General features: G+C 42.3%; 2 protein-coding genes and 1 non-coding gene across 3 annotated transcripts; all 3 read left to right on the top strand.

Moving 5' to 3' along the window:
• The first annotated feature begins 15 nt into the window (after positions 1–15).
• LOC114800461 (SRSF protein kinase 2-like) lies at positions 16–7,260 on the top strand. Its single transcript, XM_028997861.1, has 17 exons — positions 16–165; positions 785–847; positions 978–1,066; positions 1,192–1,300; positions 1,768–1,855; positions 1,944–2,031; positions 2,304–2,410; positions 2,543–2,708; positions 2,809–2,828; positions 3,021–3,077; positions 3,339–3,525; positions 3,609–3,809; positions 4,001–4,098; positions 4,372–4,479; positions 6,622–6,691; positions 6,781–6,873; positions 6,955–7,260. The coding sequence occupies exons 1-17, from the start codon at positions 155–157 to the stop codon at positions 7,137–7,139; spliced, it is 1,740 nt and encodes a 579-aa protein (XP_028853694.1). The 5' UTR covers positions 16–154; the 3' UTR covers positions 7,140–7,260.
• Positions 4,599–4,762, top strand: LOC114801482 (U1 spliceosomal RNA). Its single transcript, XR_003751533.1, has one exon. It is a non-coding gene; the product is annotated as a U1 spliceosomal RNA (small nuclear RNA).
• Positions 7,261–8,846: 1,586 nt separating the features above from the next.
• comtb (catechol-O-methyltransferase b) lies at positions 8,847–14,182 on the top strand. The gene is made up of 6 exons (XM_028997862.1): positions 8,847–9,114; positions 11,022–11,196; positions 11,296–11,413; positions 12,116–12,309; positions 13,529–13,660; positions 13,763–14,182. Exons 2-6 carry the CDS (start codon positions 11,023–11,025, stop codon positions 13,940–13,942), a joined length of 798 nt encoding a protein of 265 aa, XP_028853695.1. The 5' UTR covers positions 8,847–9,114; position 11,022; the 3' UTR covers positions 13,943–14,182.
• The last annotated feature ends 1,749 nt before the right edge of the window (positions 14,183–15,931 follow it).

The following is a 15,931-nucleotide window of genomic DNA, read 5'->3' as shown; positions in this document are numbered from 1 at the left end:
TCTCCTCTCCTGCCCCACTTGTGTTCTGTAAAGCAGGACCTGCTGGTGGCCGTGAGACCACCGTGGTGGCGGTCTGCGCCGCGGCAGGGGAGCGGCACGGTGCGGGAGGAAAGGCGGCCATTGACACCTGCTTTCTGCTTCTTTTTCACGCGTAATGCGCTCACGGTGAGAGAGTTCGTAGAAGCGTTATTAACGTTCATCACTGAGTGGAGTTCCGGCGCCGACCCGGACACATGCTAACCTGCTAACCGGCTATCTGGCAGCAGAGCGCCCACGTTGGTTCTTCAGTAGAAAGGAGCTACCGAGGCACAAGTAATATTAGTAATATATAAATATTATCTAACAAACTGTCACTTTACACACACTCAGTATGTTTTTTGTGAGACTTCACATATTGTTGTGAAATACGCTTAAAATCCATCCACTTTGCAGTTAATGATAACTTTCTAAACAGCTCAATAATTTTTTAAAAAGTTATGCTTTTAAAGTCATTACAAGTTCGAGTATTCCAAGTCATTAGAAGTAACAGTAGTAACTTTCTGTCGTGTATTATGGTGCGTGGGCCCTGCGCGCACTATTTCGGTCACATTCCTTTCTATAAAAGTAGAAATGTACACTGGAGCAGGCCGCACCCCGGTGTCCCGTTTTTACACCTGATATCATGTCACTTAAAAATTTAATATACATTCATACATGCATATGTGTGTGTGTGTGTGTGTGTGTTCATTTATTAATTCATCCATTTTTTTATTTATTTGTTGTTAAAGGATCTTTATTTCTGCAGTGATTTCATGCTTCCAGAATCTTCAGGTTTTTCAGCCACCCTCATTACTCCAATGACTCCCAGGTACTTTGGAGCGTTGAAGATGTCACCCTCTCTGTCCCCTCCCCTTCGCCATTTGCTTTTACGTTTACGCTCATGGGCATTCTACATCAGCAGCGCATTTCTAACACGCAACTTGTTCTGCCGCATGAAGTGCTCCCACTTCAGGATCCAACGGTGGCCGCGGCGAGCTGCTGGGATCAGATGAGGAGGAGCAGGAGGATCCCTCACAGTACTGTCCAGGTATATCCAGGTCCAGAGGTCGTGCCACTTGTCGTTCCTCTTCCTGTCTCCCTCCACAGACTTATTGTTCTGTTTCTGTTGCGGGTCCGTGGTGTGGTGTGTTTGTTTTGTTTACTTTGCTCTAGGCGGCTACTATCCGGTTCAAATCGGAGAGATATTCAGTGGACATTACCAGGTAGTGAGGAAACTTGGCTGGGGGCATTTCTCTACAGTCTGGCTGTGCAAAGACCATGAGTGAGAAGTTCCAAATATTCATACTCACCACTGTGCAAATGTTTTAGGCAGTAGCGAAACTAAATAAATGTTTATTACCTTCTCAGCAGTAACTTTGAAATTGTTCAGGAATGGATATGTTGAGATCTTCTAAAAGAACTGGGGGTCGGTCTCTCCCAACTCTGTAAAGCAATGAATGAGCTACAGATGGAGAACAATATTGTATTGCTGCTCATAGAATAATTGGATAATAATTTTCTCTGTAATGGAAATGTCTAATGAAAATATGGAAATTCTGCAATAAACAGTTAAAGTAAATCAATATCTGATCAATGTTTAATATATATATATATTTTTTGCTACATTTACAAAATTGCTTGCAACTTAGAAAAACAGTGGTTTGGTTTTCAGTGGTTTGTGTTTGTTCCTAAGACTGTGTTATCTAAATAGAACTATACCAGTTGTCTATGACTATGCTGTCTTTACAGGAGAAGATGCTTTGTGGCTCTGAAGGTGGTGAAAAGTGCCCCGACCTTCACAGAGACAGCTCTGGACGAAATTGAACTTCTTAAATGTGTTAGTCCAAATCACTTTCTTCCATATAAAGACAGGAATCTGATGGTTGAATACTTCTGTAAAATGTGAGTTTGGTATGTTTTCTTAGGTGCGAGATGGCGATCCTGCTGACCGAAAACGGGAGAAAATCGTGCAGCTTATTGAGGATTTCAAAGTGTCTGGCATTTACGGAGAGCGTATCCTTTGAAATAGTTTACTTCACGTTCGAAGGGAAAATTTCCCCCTCCCTCCCTATGATGGATGTTTGAAGAGATTGTTTTGTGAAGATTCTAAAGAAAGGGTATCCACAAAGGGAAGGAACAGGACATTTCTTAATCTTTAATCATTTCCGACCAGAACAGCTGTATTCATCAGGATTGCGAACGATGTATGTGCTTGAAAAGAATTTACACAATATGGACACTCATGCTTAGGGCGCATATCTGTCCTTGATTCTTCCGGGGTTCAGATGTCTGTATGGTGATGGAAGTACTGGGCCATCAACTGCTGAAGTGGATTATTAAATCGAACTATCAGGGCCTTCCCTTGCTGTGCGTTAAGAGCATAATAAGACAGGTGTGGTTTTTATGTGCTGCAACTTTGATTCCGCTCACTACCTTTGGGCTGCCCCCCCTACCCCCCCCCCCCCCCCCCCCCCCCCCCCCCCCCCCCCCAGATGGACATCTGTTTATTTGTGCTGCCTTTTAGGTTCTGCAGGGCTTAGACTATTTGCACAGAAAATGCAAGATTATCCACACCGACATCAAACCGGAGAACATCCTTGTGAGTGTGGACGATGCCTACATTCAACAGATGGCAGCTGCAACCAGGCTGTGGCATGTGACAAGGTCTCCAGATCCCCGTATGCCCCCAGGCGAGCAGAAATTCAATTGTTGCTCATTTTAATAGTTGTTTGTTGAGTGACTTGTTTGCTGAACTGCTGCTGAATCCTGTTTGTTCCTCTGACATTTCAGAGGACATAAGAGAGAAACAGGTATGCAATGTAGGATTATCAAAGTAGGAATAAACTGTTTTCCATATTTAATATGTTAAATTCCATTCAAATCAATTCAAATGTTTTATGTCATAGTTGTATCATTCTTATTTTGGGGGGGCTATTTCTGCATTTTCTGTGCTTATTTCATGCCCGCCATTATCCCTTAAACTTGTGAACGTGTTGTTAAAGAGTTTTCCACAGTGGCTTGGAAAGTTGACTGGTGTATTCCGGAATTTTGGGGGCTGGGTAAGGACTTGTTGTAAGTTTTTGTTGTCTGATTTTTGTGCTACCTCACATATATTCCAATTAGTACGGTAGTGTGTTGTAGCCAGTTTTATTCATTTAGCAGATAAAGGAAGCTGAGCAGGAAAGCTAATCACCTTTAGCATCTTATTAAGTTTGACTGCATGGAAATCATTAGGACTCGGGTGTCAGTAAATGACTGCATAGTTAAATGGTCTGATATCAGTGCTCTCAAACAATAAATGATATTCACTGTGGTCTCAGACTGAGAAGATCTCCAGGAACCAGAAGAGGAGGTTGAGCAGGAAAGAGGGGAATCATTTGATCAAAGAAGATTTTCTCAAAGATGAGACACATAGGAGACCTCAACACGGTTCAGGGCCTTTAGGGACTACACTGAGGCAGACTGTTCTCCAGGACAATGGAGATGATGAACACATAGACGTGTATGGTCAGTGAACAATGTCTGAATTTCAATCTTAAATAAATAAGTACATCAGTCACAATTTTAGTCCTTTTTTATGCCTTTTATAGATTCAACTTCATCGTCAGGGCTGGAGGACGACTTTTTACTGAATACTCGTTCAGCTCCAGTGTCTGTACAGCCTTATGTCAGTACCCCCTATGCAGCAATGCTGTCATCACTAAAGTCACCAAACTCTGACTCCAGATGCTCCTCACCAGCGGGTCATCACTTGGGGAGGACGGCACCGTCCACACCAGCCCCCTCGAACAGTTAGTCTCTGACTGTTTTCTTAAAATGTATCAGACTTTTAATTTAACTGAATTTTAAGGTTAATAAAATGTAAGATTAGGGTTATTGCAATACTTCATCTCAGGAAATTAACATTTTTTTTGTGTGTTTATGACACTAATATTATTTTTGCCTGTTGCAGTTCTAATGCTCTGTTGTGGTATTTTCCTAGAGCTGAGTATGGCAAACCAGTCTATTGATCTTCTGAATCCCCAGGAGGCAGAAAGAATTTGCATCAAGATTGCAGACTTGGGGAATTCCTGCTGGGTGGTATGTGGGGAAAAAATGTTAAATGAGAAAAAGTGCATATTTCCACATTGTTAAAATGGACATATAATAATATACACAAAGTGTTCTAAGAAGGACCTTTGCAGCTACAGAGATTTTAATATTTTAGAGTAGCCCAAGCTAATTCTGATAATTGTTAATGTGAAAAAATACAGTTGCTTTTAGAAACTTGTCTGGGAGTCAATGTTAACAAGAATTCGGTGTTAGACGTTTAATTTAATCCTTATCTGATTTTACCATTTTGTTCTCCTGAAGCACAAGCACTTTACAGACGCTATCCAGACCTGTCAGTATCGATCTATTGAGGTGCTGATTGGCGCTCAGTATGACACACCTTCTGATATCTGGAGTACTGCTTGTATGGTGAGGAAATTTACACATTTACACACACAAACCAAGCAGCCACAACCTGCCCAATATTGTGTGTCTTCCCCTTGTGCAGGCACATATGGTATCTTTAGTAAGCAGTTCTTTTAGGTTACTTACTTACCTGGCAGGGGAGATACCGTGATCAAGAAGGCGGTTCACCCAGGGCGAGGCTCAGCCATTGCACTCCGGCTGTGCTGACCCCTGCGAATTCCCCAAATGTGGGAATCTCGACTGCATAATTTCTGGTAGTGGGGGACTGCGTTCACGCTCTCCCCTGATTCAGGGGCAGTGGTGGCCTAGCGGTTAAGGAAGCGGCCTCGTAATCAGAAGGTTGCCGGTTCGAATCCCGATCCGCCAAGGTGCCACTGAGGTGCCACTTAGCAAAGCACCGTCCCCACACACTGCTCCCCGGGCGCTGGTCATGGCTGCCCACTGCTCACTCAGGGTGATGGGTTAAATGCAGAGGACAAATTTCACTGTGTGCACCGTGTGCTGTGCTGCTGTGTATCACATGTGACAATCACTTCACTTTTTAAAATGGCAATGTGATGCTTGATTGGTCTGCCAAATCTGACATTATTCTGTAGAATGCGGCCACTGCAGTCAGGAAATGATCTTGTCCTGAAGGGATGTGCATGTGCATGTGGTAAATACCAAAGTAACATCCACATGAATGCAGGACCAAAGGTACCATATAAACCTTGTCCAAAGCATCACAAGTGCTTACACGATTTTTCCCATAGTGTGTCATACTGCTGTCTCATTCCTAGATAAACAACATATACAGGAACTAAGAGCAAACGTGATTCACCAAATGCTCCGTGGTTCTAAAGGTTTTATGCTCATGTACCATGAGCTCTCTTTTTTATGTACCATGAGCTCTCTGTAGGACCTGCTGAAGTTGCTTGTCTTGTCAATTATACTTTTTACCAACTTCCAACACATCAACTTCCTTCAAAACACCAAATACTGTTTGTTTGCTGCTTAATAGATCAACATATTTGTACCAAGTGTAGTCCTATGCTGTGATTGGTCAGTGTATAGTGTACAGCTTTTAAAAGTGGTCTTGAACATGAGTCCTCAATGGTTAGGTCTGACACAGGTTTATTAGCTTTAATTCACCTGCTTACACTGCATCCAGAATGTATTCACAGCTTTTTCTACATTTTGTTATGTAATAGCTTATTCCAAAATGGATTTTAATTTTTCCTCATAATACTACACACAACACCCCATAATGACTAAATGTTTTTGGCAAATTTATTAAAAAGAAAAGAAAAATCACATGTAAATAAGTCCTCACAGCATTTGCCATGAAACTCAAAATTGAGCTCAGGGGTATCCTGGTTACCTTTACTCCTTGAGATGTTTCTGCAGCTTAAGAAAGAGAGTTCAAAACCAACAGGACTTGGCTGGCCACCTAAACTGAGCAATCAGGGGAGAAGGGCCTTAGAGATGTGACCGAGAACAAGAGCCCAGCCAGAGCCAAGTCTCGAATCCGACTAAACATCTCTGCATCTGTGAGAGACCATAAAATGGCTCCTCATCCAACCTGATAGAGCTTGAGAGGTGTTGCAAAGAGGAATGGGCCAAACTGGCCAAGGATTGGTGTGCCAAGCTTGTGGCATCATATTCAAAAAGACTTGAGGCTGTAATTGCTGCCAAAGTAATGAGCAAAGGCTGTGAATACTTATGTACATGTGATTTCAGAAATTTTTTATTTTGGATAAATTTGCCAAAACCTCAGGTAACGTTTTTTCACGTTGTCATTATGAGGTGTTTTGTGTAGGGTGGTAGTAGCCTAGTGGGTAACACACTTGCCTATGAACCAGAAGACCCAGGTTCAAATCCCACTTACTACCATTGTGTCCCTGAGCAAGACACTTAACCCTAAGTTGCTCCAGGGGACTGTCCCTCTAACTACTGACTGTAAGTCGCTCTGGATAAGGGCGTCTGTTAAATGCTGTAAATGTAAATGTGTAGAATTCGGAGAAAAAAAATTCATCCGTGACATAAGAAAAAGTGAAAAAAAAAAAGTGATGCACTGTGAAATGCTTTCCAGATGCACTGTATGTTGTAAATTCAATTGATGGAACTATATCTGAATGCAACAATACAATATATTTTGTTTTACAGGCTTTTGAGTTGGCAACAGGAGACTACCTCTTTGAACCTCATGCAGGAGAGAACTACAGTCGTGAAGAAGGTCGGCTCGCTTATTATTTATTCATTTAATTTTATTCCCGTTTCTGTTTTGTGTTCCTGATTGTCAATTTGTTGTTCTGTTTCTTTCAGACCACATTGCTCACATTATCGAGCTTCTAGGACCCATTCCACTAGAGTTTGCATGGTCAGGGAGGTTGTCACGGAAGTACTTCAACCGGAAAGGTGTGTTTTAGTTCCATAACCTATTAAGCTCCTTAAATTAAGCTCCCTCATTTAGCTCCTTATCTGCTTCTCTCCATGCAGGAAATCTCAGGCACATCTCCAAGCTCAGGCCATGGGGCTTGTTTGAGGTGCTGCAGGACAAGTACGGCTGGCCAACTGAGCAGGCTGCACAGTTCAGCGAGTTCCTGCAGTCCATGCTGGAGCTGAACCCAGAGGACAGGGCGACTGCTGCCCAGTGCCTGCACCACCGCTGGATCAACTCGTAGGCTCGCAACGTACACTGCGTCCAGCTGGACATGTTTTAATGCGTCACATGTAATAAAATATCATGCAGTCATGAACGATTTAAATAGCTGTAAAAGTGCAATAAACGCTTTTTTTCATTTATTGTCCTGCTTTATATTTTATATTACACATTGCTGTTTTTTTTATCTAAAACTGGTTAAAATGTTGCCACGGGGCAGTGGGGGCATAGTGGGTAAGAAAATGTACTAGTAATCAGAAGCAAAAGCACCGCTGAGCAAAGCACCGTCCCCACACACTGCTCGCTGGGTGCCTGTCATGGCTGCCCACTGCTCTCCAAGGATGATGGTTAAATTCAGAGGGCACGTTTCGTTGTGTGCACTGTGTGCTGTGCTGCAGTGTTTCACAATGACAATCATTTCACTTTCACTAATATTTATTTGCACATTCAGGCATTCCGTTTATGCCAGTGTGTGATGCTGTTTAGTCTGCCTTAATTTCTCTGGTCACATTTTGGTCCGTTCTAAAGTCATAATTTTTAAGGGCAGCATTTGATCCACATTCTAGCTAAACTTGTTCCTATTTTTATATTTTACTCAATAACAATGTTTTACTCAACGACAAATTTATCCTCCGGGTTGGTTTTACTACACTCCCACCTTGAATAGGCTCATTAAGTGAAACAAAGGCAGGGGGTGGATGTGACAGCCCCGCCCTGGCAGCTCCTCCTGCCCCCATTAAGCCCCAGGGCGGGGCTGTCACATCCACCCCCGCCCCCCCCATAACTTCCCTCAGATTGACAAAGTTCTGTGGATGCAGAATGAAACGTCTCTTCATTCATGTTCATATCCCACCTTTACATCATGTGTTTTGGATGGATAGCGGTATTTAAGTGTTTATAATTGTAAATAATGAATTTGCAGGTTCTAGTTGTATATATGCTTGGATTATATTACCTCATCGAAATACTTGGTTGAACACAGGAAACTGCCAGACACGCTTTCAAGGACACCGCTGGTTTACTAATCAAATGTCCCCGGTTTGAAGCTGCTAGTCTGCATGCGTGTCATTCCGCTCTCTGTCTATCTCCCCGTTATCCGTCGGGGTCTGGGATCTGTCCCTGCAGCTGTGCAAATGTGAAGCAATTTCAGCTACTGGGACGGACCTTAGCCCATGAGCCTGATAAGACATAACAGGTGAGATAGATTCTCCCAGCTTTGCTTACATTATTGTAAAACCTGATAATAGGTCATGGTAATCCTGTTAAAGTTGATCAGGTCAGCCTCAAGTCTCCCATCTGTTATCTGCAGATAATGTGTGCTCTAGATTGTTTTCACTGAAATTGTATTTAGTTTCCAATATATTAACCCCTGCACAAATCATTTACTGTTCACAAGATGATGTATGTTACATTGAAATTCAATTTAGTGTAATTCCTCTCGATTTTAGGGTCACTTCATCCACCAGTAAGGATGGCCTTGCACAGAGTGAGTGTGTGGCCGGCGGTGTCCATGTCACTATAGTTCTGCAGTGTTAACTGATGGTCTGAATCCTCTCCTTCTCTTGTAAGAACAGAGGCGGCAGTGTGGAATGCCAGGGGGAGGGGCTCCATGAGAGGAGGCTTATTATACAATTGGCTGAAGACAGATTAATATTACATCTGGAGTCAGGCGGCGCTCATTTTTAGACCCTTCCCACTTACCCCTCCCTCTCCTCAGTCCCTCTCCTTCCCTCGTGCTCTCTCTTCAGCTCTGCTTGTTGTAGTGTGTGTGTGTGTGTGTGTGTGTGTCAGTGCCTGAGGGTGCGGGTAGTCCTCCTGTTGGTCATACAGGGCTACATTCCTCCCAGCTCGTAGCAAACCTGGAGCTGGTGTGCAGCAGGCAGGAGCACCGAGTTTAATTTTTAGCCGGCAGAGAGAAAAGGAGGGAACATCAGGGGCAAAGGAAAACAGGGGCCATTGTGTAACTACCTGAAGACGTGGACAGCCTTCCGAACCAAGTAAGTACATGCTGTGCACACTGAGTTCACCCCACAAATGTAAAGGAACTTTCTGCCACAGCTAGAAATTTGCATTTGCACTCTTTTCATTAGCATAGTTTGTTATTCTACTGTGTGTTTTCGTATAATATTTCATATTTATTTTATGTTACGTTGATGTCAGCAGTAAAATGTAAACGGCTTCAAAGAGACATTGCATAACCCAGACCTTGACGGTGCATAACCATACAAACCGTTTCTTTTTTCCTTGTGATTGCCTGGCTTTTCGTTTTCATTGCTCTAATTCCGGTGATTAAATTGTCACAAGGCTACAGAGCAGTTGCTTCAAACAGACCAAATCTGATTTGAAAACCTGGTTACGAAAATATGTGCAGTATGTGTTATGGTTATCTAATTTTGGATGCACATCTGCATTGTTTTTGCAATGCAATGACCACATGGTTTTAATATCCTGCATGTGTTCACCCCTCCATCTGTCATTCTTTTTTATTAACGATAGCATCTTTAATATGGCCTGCAGTCACATGATCATATTTTGAAGAAGATCAGCAGTGTTCTACACTACTGTGTGCTTACTGTCATTACTTCACATGTATTTTGTGTTTTTGAAAATGATTTGGAAAAACCTTCTGTATCTAATTACTGGTGCCATTTGAAGATAACTAAAGTGCAAGTATCAGGAAGTTTCTGACACAGGTTTTCCTGCCAGTGGTCACATGATTGTAATCCTGTGATGAGCATCAGAGAATAAACACGCTCACTCCTGCTGATTTTTTTACGCCCCCACAATGGCGGCCTGTTGAAGCGCTGCATTCCGCCTGAATTAGCAGCCCAGCTTCTGAGAAAAGGCCAGTCGCGGACCTTTTCCTGGGGTTCTGAGCCTTTTTCTTACTGCTCTTAACCCTGGGCTTGTTGCCATGCAACTCTAAACCTGACTCAAGAGCTGCTACCTCAGATTCTCTGAGCCATATTCACCATTTCTTACAAAGACTCAGTGTAATACTCTGTATTTCCCTTTCTTCCTGACATTTTGTATATTTATGACCGGCACATTTAATGCACTTTTTGAATACATAACTAAATATGATATATAGTATTCAGATCAGAAATGGCCATGGTGACATAAGCGCTAATGTTAATAGAGGGACTTTTTTTGGTGAATAGTAAATACCCATTTCATTAAATCTCAACAAAGGGTTTGTGAGAGGACCAGAGAAAGGAGTACCTAGCTGTGAGCATACATTTCCATAATTATGAATGTCATTACTATACCTACCATGAATGTAACAGCTGGTCATATTTCTCTCTAAGCTTGGTTGAACCACACAACACACAACAAGATTGGTGTATTGTCAGTACAACAATATACACAGTATACTGTGTACTGAAATAATGTTTCACACATAGTGCGATCATAAAAGAAAAATAAATATGTATATACACACTAATCTAAACTATACTAACTAAAACTAAAGCTTAAATACTGTACAGGTTATCTTTATAGGAGAAAAGTAGAACATTTCTGTACAATGAACAGGTCGAAGAGGACATCATGTAGGATGCTTGTAAGTGGACATGTTGGATATTTCAAACAGGACACAAGACAAGACAAACATGTGCAAAATGTGCAGGAATGTGCAAAAAGAGCAGAGGTTCGCAAAATGAGTTGAGATGTGCAAAAATCAGGTGCATAAGGCTGGAAGTGTATTGTTGTTGAGTTTAACAGTGTTCTGGTGATGGCAGTGCATTGAGAGCTCTGACTGCTTGTGGGAAGAAGCTCTTGCAGCGTCTTTGTCGTTACAGTTCTGATCGACAACATTAGATGAATTACGTTGTCATCGTACATTTAAGGCATTTCCTATAACCATGGAGTGATTGACAATGTTTTCTCTCCTGATGCTCTACAGTATGCTTCTGCCTGTGCTCTGCGGCGGCTGTGCTGCTTTAGCTGCGGTTCTCTATGCCCTCTACTGCTGGATCATCCCTGCACTGGTGCAGTACAATGGCACAGTCGCCCTACTGTGGCATGATGTGTTTGTAGAGAGAATGCTGGACACGTTCACCCGATCGACGCGACCCCAGGTGACCCCAGTCAATAAACGCATGTCTCCGTGAACTCTCATTCACCTGCCTGCATCTGGGATACCGCTGGTTACTTACTGTCTGTTTTCTGGTGCTCAGAGGATGCTGAAAGCCGTACAGAAGAATGCAACGCGAGGAGACCCCCTGAGCGTCATCTCAGCCATCGACCGCTTCTGTAGGCACAGTGAATGGGCCATGAATGTTGGAGATGAGAAAGGTATGAGAATGACATACGGTGGAGGGGTCTAAATAAAACCACTTTCATTAATGCTAACGTACGGAATTCTGCAGAGAAAATGCAATTTCAGGTTGTTGTTTTTTTGTTTTGTTATCTTGATCTCACAGTTTTAGTTTAAATGAAAATGTGCAAAGGTTGCTGGTCAGTGGTCACGTTTGGAATTCACTGGTGGAAAAAACTGTCCCGTCTGCTGGTCTGCGACAGAATACTGCTGCACTGCCTGCCTGATGGAAGCAGCCCGAACAGTCTATGCCTGGGATGGTTGGGGTCGCTCGTGTTTTTTTCAGCACACGGTGACACAATAAAATGTCCCTTGGTGAGCAGTGAGCAGACATGACAGGCGCCCGGGGAGCAGTGTGTGGGCACGGTGCTGTGCCACTTCCTTAACCGCTAGGCCACCACTGCCCCACTAAATCAACATGTACCTCTACCTTACTGTGTAACTCTCCCTGCTGAGAAAAGTGGTCACGCGTTAGTAGTCTCTGAACGGTTTACAATCCTTTCATCATGAGGTTGTTCCATCTAGTTGAAGGCAAAAAGCTCCATATTATTAAATCCACTGGACTCCTCACAATAACTCCTCACAAATTGTACAACAATAGGTAACACAGAAATAATAGAAAGTATATGTAAAATTAAGTGTCTTGCATTTCTTCTGTATTTGCATGCATGTGAATTCAGGTACAATTCTGGACTCTGTGGTCAGTGAAGTAAACCCAGCGATGGCTCTGGAGTTGGGTACCTATTGTGGATACTCCACTGTGCGCATCGCCCGCCTGCTGCCCCCGGGTGCTCGTCTTGTTACTCTGGAATTTAATGGGGACTATGCAGCCATCGCACGCCAGGTCATTGAATGGGCAGGCCTGGAGGACATGGTACAGGATCATAAATACTTTACTTTACTTTACGTTACTTTATTTTGCAGACGCTTTTATCCAAAGCGACTTACAGGAGGAAGACACCAATATATATATATATATATATATGTCTGAAATACCTTTTGAATAAGAGGGTTTTCATACACATTTCTCTACATACACATTTCTCTTAGAATGTGCCTGTTCAGACATATGGAATGGTCATGTAGAACATCCAGTTTTCATTTTGAGACACTGGACAGGATATCAGGTCGCTCCGTTCTCACAAAAATCAATTACCTTTTGAAAACTGAGTCAGGAAACGAGACCCTATTCTCTTTTTATTGTGTGCAGTGGGTAATTCTTGCAGATGTTTTACACGATCTTATTTTTGCCTGAACAGGCCTTCCATAAGTACCATCATGTTTAACATGTTGATTGTGTGTATCTGCTTACACATGCTCTCTCAAAACTTTACGGCATATTCACAGTACTGGGTGTCATATTTGGGGGATAATGAGGAATGGTTACCCAGGTCCCAACTGGGCCCTCAAAGCCTAAAATAAAACTTGGAAAGAAATGTACGGGTCTCCCAGAGATTGCTTATATACAGTTTTGTGCTACACTCCTGGTTGTCTTATAAAGACGTTTTCATACTGAATTATCAGGAGGCAGCCCGAAAAGCAGCTAGTACTTTTGGTACATTTTGCTGCCTGTCCCATGGCGTCCCCTGGTGGCCTTTTGTGTTATATGTAGTATTGATGGGTTATATTTTAATCCAGATCATTTATCAGACGCCCTTATTCAGAGCGACTTACAACCAGTAGTGACAGGGACAGTCCCCCTGGAGACACTCAGGGTTAATTGTCTTGCTCAGAGACACAATGATAGTGAGTGGGGTTTGACTTTGTGGTCTTCTAGTCCACTAGGCTATTACCACCCCAGTTGTGAGTCTTCATTTTCAACTCTGGTTGTCCTACTGTATTCTGGAGGAATGGGTTTGTGTGTTTGATTCCCTATTAGGAATTTGTTTTTTATGCCTACTGTATGGATAATTCTCAAGTGTTTGGATGTTGACATCCAATGTGGTCAGAAACTGGCACCCGACAAAGGCCCTTAAAACAAAATATACCTAGCTGTAATGAAGACAGTTTAGGAAATCTGGGGACCAAATCCATTGCACATTGTTGAAGATTCAGGAGATTTACTCACAGAAGGCTGTTATTATACTGCACAGGTCCAGCTGGTTGAAGGAGCCTCAGGAGACTGGATCCCACGGATGAAGGAGCATTTTGGAGTCAAAACATTTGATTTTATTTTCCTGGATCACTGGAAGGATCGCTACCTACCAGATATTAAATTACTGGAGGTTTGAACACTTTTGCATGTTATACATTCCAAGGTTTTAATCTGTGTTCTGGCTGTGCTTATCTTTTTTAACTTTGTTTAACTCTCTTTTTTTACCCTAAAGGAGTGTGGACTGCTGCGTAAGGGGACAGTAGTACTGGCAGACAATGTAATTTGTCCTGGAACCCCAGATTACCTGGAATACATTCGCAACAGTCCATCCTATGAGAGCAACTACTTCAGATCCCACCTGGAGTACACCAAGGCAGAGGATGGGCTGGAGAAATCTGTGTATGTGGGATAGAGTTCGTATTTCAGTTAAATGTGGGTTGTCCCGTTCATTCAAACATCTTATTCACTATTACGGCACCTAAAGACAATGTCAGAGCGGATTTTTAAAGATTGAGGACCAAAACATTCCCGCTCATGTAGATTCCTTCTCTACAATATCAGATGAATCCGCCCTTATCTGTCAACCCAACTACTGGTTCAGTCCTTAGTAATCTCACGACTGGATTACTGCAACTACCTTCTAGCTGGTCTACCACTATGTACCATCTGACCTCTACAACTAATACAAAATGCAGCAGCACGACTAATCTTCAACCTTCCCAAATTGTCCCACACCACCCCTCTGCTACGTTCCCTCCACTGGCCTACAAAGCCAAACATGGAGTAGCACCATCCTACCTCACAGCCCTTATTACACCTCGCACTGCACCTCGTATACTCCGAGCCTCCAGTACTGCTCGCCTGGTCCCTCCATCTCTGAAGGTAAAAGGAAGACATTCATCTAGACTCTTCTCCGTCTTGGCCCCTCTGTGGTGGAATGAACTTCCCCTCGAGGTCAGAACAGCTCAGTCACTGAGCACCTTCAAACGACAGCTCAAGACCTTCCTCTTTAAAGAATATTTAGATTAAATTGTAATTTTCTTGGCATTTCTGTTGTAATTTATGCAAATGTTCACTAGAGGGCGCACTGGCAGCACATTGCAACAGACAAATTTAGTCTCTCAGTTAATAATGTTATCTTCACATTTTTCATATGTTTCAGATGTTTACTATGACAGGACCTTACAATGACTGAATTAACTTTCAACCAATTTCAACCAATTAAAAAAAAAACTTTAAATAAAAATGTTTACAAAGGTAATGCAGGAGATATCAGTCAACTACCGAGGGGCCAAGACGGAGAAGAGTCTAGATGAATGTCTTCCTTTTACCTTCCTTTTTACCTTTTACCTAGTTGGTACTATCCTGGTGTCTTTAAGGCATAATAAGACACTAGAAAACTAGTTTTAATGGCATCCAATGCCATAGTCACTAACAAACCCCCATTCCATAACCTATACAGTCTTTGGGCCTGACGATGATAACAACTCCGAGAACTGTGGCATATAGTAAAAAATCCATCAAACGTTGAAAACATGTTACTGTTCACTGTGGCTGAATCCATGCAGCGCTGTGGTCTGATATCATCACTGGTTTTAAGACCATGACATCTGAGGGATCAGAGATCACATCATGAAGATCTATATATTAATTTAATCCTTTATTTATATTTGGCATAAATGGTAAAATGTCTGGATTTGGCTCTATATATACACACACACACAAATATATTTTAATGAATATGAAATATTTATTCAGCAAAAATCATTTTGTGTGTGTGTAAATATATACACACACACACACACACAGTACAGGCCAAAAGTTTGGACACACCTTCTCATTCAATGTGTTTTTTATTTTCATGACCATTTACTTTGGTAGATTTTCACTGAAGGCATCAAAACTGAATGAACACATGTGGAGTTATGTACTTAACAAAAAAAGGTGAAATAACTGAAAACATGTTTTATATTCTAGTTTCTTCGCTCTGATTACTGCTTTGCACACTCTTGGCATTCTCTCAATGAGCTTCAAGAGGTCGTCACCTGAAATGCTTTTCCAACAGTCTTGAAGGAGTTCCCAGAGGTGTTTAGCACTTGTTGGCCCCTTTGCCTTCACTCTGCGGTCCAGCTCAACCCCAAACCATCTCGATTGGGTTCAGGTCCAGTGACTGTTGAGGTCTCCACTTTTTGTTAAGTACATAACTCCACATGTGTTCATTCATAGAATCTACCAATGGTCATGAAAATAAAGAAAACACATTGATGTGAGGTGTGTACAAACTTTTGGCCTGTACTGTACATATATATACACACACGAACATCCTGTACGAAGCTCCCGTAAAAATAAATGAAAGAAGAATACAGTGTGCAAGATTGTCGATGTTTTTTCTGCATCTACA

This window comes from Denticeps clupeoides, chromosome 12 (genome assembly GCF_900700375.1).
Source record: "Denticeps clupeoides chromosome 12, fDenClu1.1, whole genome shotgun sequence".
NCBI lineage: Eukaryota > Metazoa > Chordata > Actinopteri > Clupeiformes > Denticipitidae > Denticeps > Denticeps clupeoides.
Note: the sequence above shows the minus strand (reverse complement) of the source record. Positions and strands in the feature narration are given on the sequence as shown.

Excerpts from the sequence above, each read along its gene's own strand:
- LOC114800461 (XM_028997861.1), top strand. Across the intron at positions 848-977 it reads ATTACTCCAATGACTCCCAG|TGCTCCCACTTCAGGATCCA; the intron begins GTACTTTGGAGC and ends TGCCGCATGAAG. Across the intron at positions 3,526-3,608 it reads TGAACACATAGACGTGTATG|ATTCAACTTCATCGTCAGGG; the intron begins GTCAGTGAACAA and ends TGCCTTTTATAG.
- comtb (XM_028997862.1), top strand. The coding sequence starts at position 11,023 with ATGCTTCTGCCTGTGCTCTGCGGCGGCTGTGCTGCTTTAGCTGCGGTT. Across the intron at positions 12,310-13,528 it reads GGGCAGGCCTGGAGGACATG|GTCCAGCTGGTTGAAGGAGC; the intron begins GTACAGGATCAT and ends TATACTGCACAG. Across the intron at positions 13,661-13,762 it reads CAGATATTAAATTACTGGAG|GAGTGTGGACTGCTGCGTAA; the intron begins GTTTGAACACTT and ends TTTACCCTAAAG.